This window comes from Hoplias malabaricus, chromosome 3, assembly GCF_029633855.1.
Source record: "Hoplias malabaricus isolate fHopMal1 chromosome 3, fHopMal1.hap1, whole genome shotgun sequence".
Taxonomy (NCBI): domain Eukaryota; kingdom Metazoa; phylum Chordata; class Actinopteri; order Characiformes; family Erythrinidae; genus Hoplias; species Hoplias malabaricus.
This window is the reverse complement of record NC_089802.1, coordinates 26,765,561-26,774,718: the sequence shown is the minus strand read 5'-3', so window position 1 is coordinate 26,774,718 and position 9,158 is coordinate 26,765,561. Positions and strand designations below refer to the sequence as shown.

At 43.7% G+C, this 9,158-nt stretch overlaps 1 protein-coding gene across 1 annotated transcript; it reads left to right on the top strand.

Annotated features, from left to right (window-relative positions):
- The first annotated feature begins 845 nt into the window (after positions 1-845).
- On the top strand, positions 846-8,505 carry LOC136692803 (5'(3')-deoxyribonucleotidase, mitochondrial-like). Its single transcript, XM_066666483.1, has 5 exons — positions 846-1,375; positions 2,319-2,419; positions 2,968-3,028; positions 3,405-3,519; positions 4,503-8,505. The coding sequence occupies exons 1-5, from the start codon at positions 1,115-1,117 to the stop codon at positions 4,637-4,639; spliced, it is 675 nt and encodes a 224-aa protein (XP_066522580.1). The 5' UTR covers positions 846-1,114; the 3' UTR covers positions 4,640-8,505.
- The last annotated feature ends 653 nt before the right edge of the window (positions 8,506-9,158 follow it).

Below are 9,158 nucleotides of genomic sequence, written 5' to 3'. Positions count from 1 at the left end.
CACGTAATTATTACAAATAAACATTGTCATCTTGTTTACGGGTTATTTATTTTTCATCGGTAAATATAAAACTTACATTTCAAATCAGCACGTATTTAAACAGACTTTTTTCAATCAAACAGGAAATATCACAAAATACTACCGTGCCAAAGTGCATTGCACTAAAGATATTTTACTCAGGGAGACCCCACCCTCGAGGGGCTCTGCTACAACATGAAACATAAAATACAATTAAACATCAGTGCAATGAAATATATCTAGATAATATGCCAAAAAACACACGGTATTTCTGCACAATTCAGTGACAACAAAATCATCCAATCAGTCGCTCACACTTCACACAAAGCTGTTACTACAGCATGATTGGAAAATGTTCAATATGTTTTAGCAAGATCAGACTCAGACTGTTTTATTGAAATTCAGTACAACTCACTACAGTTCTCTATGTTTATTACACAAAATAAAATTCGAAAGTAGCATTTTTAAAAATGTAATTTGTGAAAAAAAGGGAATATATATATATTGATTCTGAACATTGATCCTGAAGTAGCTGATAGCAAAACCACCACCAAACACAGAATTCCCATTTACATTTACGTGGTTTTTATAATGTATTTATTTATTGCTCCACATCTGAGTGTCCTTCTGTATATATTACATTACTGTAAGTACTCAGTACAGGGTTATTACCTGTAATGGTAACTAGGTCCACTATGTAACTCGGGGAAACCCGTCTTGAGTGAGTCTCCTCGCCTGCAGGGGACACTCTTGGGTTTCCTGCGGCGCCGAGAGCGGAGATCTGTGTCAGTGAGCGGCGAAATCTCCGGACAGTGATTACAGTAAACAGAGGCAGTGTAAACAAAAACAGCACTGTAAACAACATTCAAATACAGACACAGAGGAGAAAGAGGACGGGATTCGGAACCAGCTGCAAGTGCACAAAGCACAAATGATATGAGTGCACACAAAACGCACAGCACTGACAACAAATAACAAACAAACAAGCAACAGCCAGAGGATTATGCAGCGGATCGTAGGAGTGATGTTATTGAACAAGACCGGATGAAAGCTCGGTGTTAAAGAGCAGAGGTTCGGTTCTGTGTGGGTTAACGTTATGTTTATGATTCGGTTCTTGCGCCGTTTCAGTTCTGTTTACACTTTAGCTCCAAATCGCAGTATGAGCAGTGTGAACAGGCCCAGCAGCGGAAAGAGGCTGAGGGTTCTGGTGGACATGGACGGGGTTCTGGCCGACTTTGAGGGAGGATTTCTGCAGAAGTACAGACTGAAGTTCCCCGACGAGCCCTACATCGCTCTGGAGGACCGCCAGGGGTTCTGGGTGTCCACTCAGTACGGAGAACTGAGGACTGACCTCTATGTGAGTGGGTTATATTTTATGATTTATTACGAACCAGGGCTGTATTGCAGCAGGGTTTCTCATTTTATCCAGATGACTTTCCCAAGGTCAGTGCTTTCCAGTGAAACAGAGCTAAGGGACATTGCTATTGGACTATCTGGGCTTGAGTTGTCTGGCTAACTTTGAAATCCTAAAAAACAAAAAATCATTCTGCAGTTTAGCTGCACTCCATTCAGCCTACATTCATTTAGCTCCACTCATTCATCCTCGAGAACTCTAGCCCCGCTTATTTGGTTTATATTCTTTTAGCTCCGCCCTCGCAACCTACATCCGTTCTGTTTCACCCATTCAGTCTACACTGGTTTAACCCCAACCATTAATTCTATAACATTTTAGCTCCACCCATTTAGCCTACAGCATTTAGCCACGCACATTAACCTGCTGGGATTTAGGGCAGTCTGTTATACCAACAGCAGTTTAGCTCCTCCCATTTAGCCTTCAAAACTCTAGCCCTGAAGTTTAACCCCACCCCTTTAGTCTACATCGGTTTAGCTCCACCCATTTAGCTTACATATTTTTAGCTCCACCCATTCAGTTTTGAACTTTCTAGCCAAGACCATTTAGCATACACTGGTTTAACCCCGATCATTAATTCTATAAAAGTTTAGTTCCACCCATTTAGCATACAGAACTTTGGCTCCACCCATTTGACATACAGTTGTTTAGCCATGCCCTTTAACCTCTTGAGATTTAGGTTACGCTAACAGTAGTTTAGCTCCACCCATATAGCCTACAGCTTTTAGCTCCACCCATTTAGTGTACAGCCATAAAGGCTTTGCATATTAGCCCCATCCCTTCAGTCTACAGCACTTTAGCCCTGCCCATTCAGACTAAGGCAGTTTAGCCCCGCCCATTCAGTAATCAGACTGTAAAGCTGAAATAGCTGGTGCTCTGTTTGCTACAGGAGAAAGCCAAAAGCATCTGGGAGTCTAGAAACTTCTTTTTGGAGCTGGAGCCCCTTCCTGGAGCAGTGGAGTCTGTGAAGGAGATGTCCAAGATGGAGAAGTAGGCACAAAATAACACCACCTTCAACGTATTCCTCAAGTACTTCAAGAAGGAAACTCCTAGAAATTCATATGCAAATGAGACAGAAGAAAGCAGCCTAGTGCAGGGGTGTCAAACCAAATCAACGGAGGGCCGTGTGGGTGCAGGTGTTCTTTTCAACCACGCAAAAGCCCCACACTACTGAAAGTCAAGATCTATTGATTATATCCAATGATTAAAAACAGGTGGAATGAGGTGTGGCTTCTGCATGGTTGGAAAGAAAACCTGCACCCACACGGCCCTCCGTGGATTTGGTTTGACACCCCTGGCCTAGTGCTTTTGAATGTATTCTAAAAGTTAAAGGGCTGTATTATATAAATATTGATGTTTGAGGGGTATAATGCCTTAGAGAATCTGTATTTTATTAAAGAAATCCTAATACGTGTTTGTTAAAGACAAATTATTAGTAGTAGTAGTACTATTAGTATTAATATTATTACTATGTAATAAGTGTTTCATGCTCAAGGACAGACTGCATCTGTAACAGAATTGTGTTCGTTTTTTCTCAGTACAGATGTCTTCATTTGCACCAGTCCTATTAAGCGTTACACATACTGTCCATATGAAAAGGTAAGTCAGATTTATATTGCTGTCCCACAAATACAGACCCCAAACCCCTCCATTTTACTGTTTAACATCGCTATCAAAAAACAAACACCATTCCAACTCGTATACACTTTACAAAAACAGCACTTACAGTTGTCTAGGGCAGCTCTAGCAGGACAGGGACTTGTATGAAGGATGGATCCTCAGGCAGAGGTGTGCTCTTCAGTTTGATGCTGTTGTACTGTCAGAGTGGATCTGTGAAGTTTGTTGCACGTTTTAACAACGGGTAAAACCCATCAACTCCGTCATTAGGAGGAGTGTCCATATACTTTTGTCTGATTGGAGTTTTAGAGTCATGTCTTTGCCCTGATGTCCCACTCTGTTATGTGTTTTCCTGCAGTTCGCCTGGGTAGAGAAGCACCTGGGCCCTGAGTTCCTGGAGCAGATCATTCTGACCCGAGATAAGACCGTAGTGACCGGGGACATCCTCATCGACGACAAGCCAGACATCCATGGTACTGAATTAAAGATAAATAAAAAAACCTTTCCTCTGAAAGTGAGGACAGAGTGCTCTCAGAGCCGTACACTTCTCAGAATAAAGGACATCAAACTCTGGGCATGACAAGGATAAACAACCCAGAAATCTCCCTACCAGAAACACTTCACAGCACACGCAGGGACAGTTCTGAGCAGGCGTTCGCTTGCTGAGTTAAGGCTGATTTATGCTTCTGTATCAAATCTATGCCATAAGCAACACACAGGTCCTGCATAGCCATGAACCTTATTCTGTACAGAAATGTAATGACACAAACCACAACCACTGTGATTGGTCCACATTCAGATAAACGACTCTTCTCCCCACGACAGCAATCAGTGAAGTAATTTAAGTGAAAATCACAAACGCCTTGCTATAACCAGCGGGGAAAAGTGTTGGCTTTTTATTGGTTTCTTTCCTGGCATCATATGTAAACTATGCTCTGTTCCAAATCTCACCCTACATAGTGCACTTCACAGATTATAAAACTCATACTGCTACACCACTACATTGTGCACTAGAATCAGAATCAGAATCATTGTATTGGCCACGGTGCTTGCAGGAATTTGGACTCTGCATTTAACCCAATCTGTGCAGTGAAACACACCTTTACACACACACACTAGTGAACACTAGGGGGCAGTGAGCACACATGCACAGAGCGGTGGGCAGCACTAGCCACGGTGCCTTTCTCAAGGGTTATACACCCAGTTCCCTCACCACCAGGCCATGACTGCCCTCTCATAAGGTAGTGGGAGATAATTGAAGTTCAGCCCTAGTGTTTGGTGGTGTAACTTCAGAACAACATAGACACACTACTGCAACACAAGTATAAACGCTCACAACAGCGAAGGGCGTTTGCGCAGATTCAAAAACAAAGCATAAAGTGGTCCGTTACTAATTGTTTCCTGCTTCTCAAATTCCATGACTTTATGTTAACGCCACACTCTCCTGTTCCCCCAGGTGTGGAACAGAACCCTTCATGGGAACACGTTCTCTTCACCGCATGCCACAATAAATACCTCCCAAGAGAAGCCGGGCAGAAACGCCTGCTCTCCTGGAGCGACGACTGGAGGAGTGTCCTGCAGAACAAGCGCTAACCTCACCATCAGCACCATCCAGAGGCTTCAACGTCATCAGGGGTGTCCACATACTTCTGCCGACAGAGAGAAGACCTTCAATAATGACGCTCTGTGTCAGGCTGAGCATGAAATACGTTCACTATAAAACACACAGGACATGAGCAGTAGATTAACACTCTCTCGTTAAAGCCCCAATCCCAGGGCTGCCTTTCGGATGCAACTTTAATAAACGTCTAATGATCTGTGGTTTGTGCGATGCAGGGGTGTATCTGTCCTGCAGCTGCAGGGTCTCAGGGTCCCGGGTGGGATCCTCTCCTCTGGTCATTGTCTGTGAGGAGTGTGCTGTGTCCTCCCTGTGTCTGTGTGGGTTTCCTCCACATTCTTTGTTTTCCTCCCACTGTCCAAACACAGGTCGGTAAGTGGCATGAACCTGTCTACAGATGTGAGTGTGACTGGGTGAGTGTGTGAGTGACAGGGTGAGTGTGTGAATGACAGGGTGAGTTTGTGAAACTGTCCACAGGTGTGAATGTGTGAGTGACAGTGCGAGTGTGTGAGTGACAGGGTGAGTGTGTGAAACTGTCCACAGATGTGAGTGACAGGGTGAGTGTGAGTGACTGAGTTGGTGTATGAGTGACAGGGTGAGAGTGTGAAAATGTCCACAGGTGTGAGTGACAGTGTGAGTGTGTGAAAATGTCCACAGGTGTGAGTGACAGTGTGAGTGTGTGAAACTGTCCACAGGTGTGAATGTGTGAGTGACTGGGTGAGTGAGTGTGTGAGTGACTGGGTGAGTATGTGAGTGACAGGGTGAGTGTGTGAATGACAAGGTGAGTGTGTGAAACTGTCCACGGGTGTATGTGTGAGTGATTGGGTGAGTGTGTGAAACTGTCCACGGGTGTATGTGTGAGTGATTGGGTGAGAATGTGAAACTGTCCACAGGTGTGAGTGTGTGATGCCCTGGGATAACCCACATCCTGTTCAGGGTCGTGGACACCCTGTGGACAATGTCACATACTCACCCTGTCACTCACACACTCACACACACACCTGTGGACACAGTCGCTCCACCTACCGGCACGTTAGAGAGCCACAGAGAGAACACACCACACTCCTCACACACAGTGACCCAAGACGGGTCTTTGACCCACGACCTCCAGAACCCTGGATCTGTATGAGACTGACACCTACTGCATTTATTAGAAGATCATTTAAATCCATTGAAGGCGATGAAGATTTACACAGTGTAATTTCATGCATAATTATATATCTGTTATCTATATCAGTTAATCCTCACTGTTATAACGGAGGAAGGAATTTACTCAGTGTTTACATCTAGCATGAACTGCCTCAGTTATGATTTTATTTGCACGTGAAAGAATAGTACTGTTTTTTTCCTAATCTCAGACATGACCCACTGTTATTACACAGTGGACCATAACTGCACTCCCCAATATTTTATTCACTGTTTGAATTCCCACAGAAAATCTTGTAACTCGAGTTGTTTAGTTTTGTAGCACTGTCGCTAATGCAGTTAGCCGTCTCCTGAGTTTGGATACATTTCCACCTTAAATAATCGGAAACAGCAAAAATAAGTCAGTGTTACCCCCCTATGGAGCAGGAATAGAGCAACATCCTCATCTCGGTTAGTGCTTTTCCGCATTTGGAGTCACTCCGTTGTCTAAAAACCTCCAGATGGTGTTTCTCTGCCGTGAGCAGAGAGAGAGAAAGCCTAGCACCGGACCCAGACACTTTGTTTTTTTTACCCATTTTTTACAGACACTGTATTTTAGATTTTAGATTTGAGTGGCGTATCCCTTTTATAATCCACCTCAGGTGTGACAGCTGACCCAGGACCAGAGTTTATGGCTGTCATGTCACAAATTTGATCTGAGATTACTTGATCCCTGATTCTTAAACTTTGTTTATGCCACAGCCACCTGGCGGTTAACCCAATAATCTTAACTTTATCTTAATCTTTATTTTATATTAAATACAAACTGCAGATGGACCCTGCGCCTGCTATTCCTGTTCCTGCTGTGATTTCGGACCGGGTGGGATTCTCTGTTCTTTCATGCTTTAAAAGGAACCTGATGGAAAGGGAGGGTCTGTTCTGATGGAGAGTGTTTTACAGATGCAGCAGACAGAGATTAGGATGAAAAAATGTGTGCAGTGAAAAAAGGGGAACACAGACTTAAAGGGATCTTCACTCCAGAACTTTAAAATCTTTACGCACAAGATCAGCCATAACATTAAAGCCACCTCCTTGTTTGTACATTCACTGTCCCTTGTCTCGGCTCCACTAACCACACAGGAGCAACTTGTTGTTCGGCGGTTGCTCTGCATACTTCCATAGCCCCCTTTCACCCTGTTTTTCCATGGTGCGGACCCTTGAGGAACAAGGGATATTAAAGTATGCAGAGCAACCAATGAGCCACACAGTGCTCTGGCGTGGTCAAGCTGAGGCAAGGCTTTAATGCTATGGCTGTGCATTCAACCAGTGTATTATATTATACTTATATTATACTTAAAGATGCGTGCACTCAGCAGGGATCTTTCTGTTGTAGTGTGCACACAGATGTGAATAAAACCACAGAGAGAAGGACCTCACTTTACTGTAGAGTCTGTAATCATCTGTGCTTCAGGGAAAACACGTCACAAGCGCACACTTAACCATTGATCACCTCCGAGACTCAGAAACCTGGAGCTCAGAGAACCTCTCAGTTCTGAGAACCCATTTTTACACCACATGTTTGATTCCGGCTGCAGTGTGGACTGTGACCACAGGGGGAAACAATCAACTGTAGCTTTCATTCACAAAAGGTGTAAGTCCAAATGGAGTGTGATTGAATATAAATTTAAAAATAAATAAATAAATACATTTCCTGTTTTTAGTTTTTAGACCAAACCTTTTAATTTCAGTTTCTACTTGTCTCCGTTTATTTGAATGTTTCTGGTTTGTGCTCTTCCCCTTAGTCACGTGTCCAAAGACGTCCCTCTGTTCCGACAGGTCCCAAACTCACTGATTCGCCCACAGCAGATCTTTAATGTTTGCAGAAAGTGAAGAGCGGTCTCAAATGTCTGGGTCCTACTTTCTGAGGAGAACACACTGATAAAGGTCAGGATCAAGTGTGTTTCCTTTAGAGGAAATGTCCAGTTTCTCCAAGAGTCCAGCTGCAGGGGTTCCCTCTGGTGTCTGTGGAGTTTAATGATTTTAATGATGAAATGTAGAGGATTTGGGGACTTCATCAACACTGGTGCTACTAACAATGACCCCGGAGGTTTCCGGATTTCTCCATTACACAGACTCTGCTCTGTTGGTGCTGTTTAATGTTCCTGAGTTGGTTTTTTGTTTTTGTTTCTGAATGAACCGAGCAGAGAGTTAAAGGAACATTTCAGAGAAAAAGCACCTGTCTGTGTTTCTCCACTGAGCTCCAGATGCCGTCAAGGTTTTGTTAGAAAACCTAGAGGTCGAACCCAGCATTGGAATCGTATTTTTGAAACACAGCGACTGGTCGTTCCTGCCTTCATTCGGACCCGGAGTTTACGATCATGTGTTTACTACAGCTATTTGGGTGACTACTAAGTTCCAGTGTTTATTAGCAATGATCTCTTGCCGCTCATCTCTTGCTACTAAAGTAAAATACTCCAAACATTTCTCACCCAGTCTCCTGCATCTGGGGTCAGTGGGAAATCATTGAAATGTTCCTTTAATAAAATCAGATATGTGATTTGAATGTGTTTGAAACTAGTAATCACACACACACAAACACACACACACTTACTTGGGTACTACTGCTGCCAGTAATAATTCTATGTTTTTAATGTTGTAGAGAGTGAACCTTTGCTTTGTCAATGAATATTAATAAAGAAAACTATTTTAAAAGGAATATCCCTAACTGCAAATTGTGTACCGTGTTTCTTAACAGTCTGACAGAGTCATAGCAGGGGACAGTGGAGGTGAACCGAACCAGACATCCTCCTCTAAAAGCCCCTCACAGAAAGTGAGGACAGTAGACAGTGGGGGACAGGGGACAGTGGAGGTAAACGGAACTGCTGTCTTTATGTTGTTGTGATGTAAACGTGACGCACTCTGTTTGTCTCACGTTTGACTGACAGCTGTGCTGACATCATCACTCCAACAGAGAGTGTGACTCATCCTGCTGGTGCTCTGTGGTGTGTGTGTGTGTGTGTGTGTGTGTATGAGCGAGAGAGAGAGTCTGTGTGTGTGTGTTTGTGTGCCAGAGTGTGTGTGTGTTTGTGTGTCAGAGAGAGAGTGTGTGTGTTTGTTTGTGTCAGAGAGAGAGAGAGAGAGTGTGTGTGTTTGTGTGTGTGATAGAGAGTGAGTGTGTGTGTGTATGTGAGAGGGGAGTGTGTGTGTGTGTTGTGTGTGTGTCAGAGACAGAGAGAGAGATTAAAATCACAGTTTAAAATGCTGCCAGTTTTCTGTGAGTCTCCTTCTTTACCTCAGGGTCTCTCTCAACTCTCCAGGGAAGTTAATTCCTGACCTGGGAGTTCCTGGATGACGCTTTCCGGGCTGCCC

Coding starts and splice junctions, on each gene's coding strand:
- LOC136692803 (XM_066666483.1), top strand. CDS start 1,115: ATGTTTATGATTCGGTTCTTGCGCCGTTTCAGTTCTGTTTACACTTTA. Junction 1,376..2,318: donor AACTGAGGACTGACCTCTAT/GTGAGTGGGTTA, acceptor TGTTTGCTACAG/GAGAAAGCCAAAAGCATCTG. Junction 3,029..3,404: donor CATACTGTCCATATGAAAAG/GTAAGTCAGATT, acceptor GTTTTCCTGCAG/TTCGCCTGGGTAGAGAAGCA.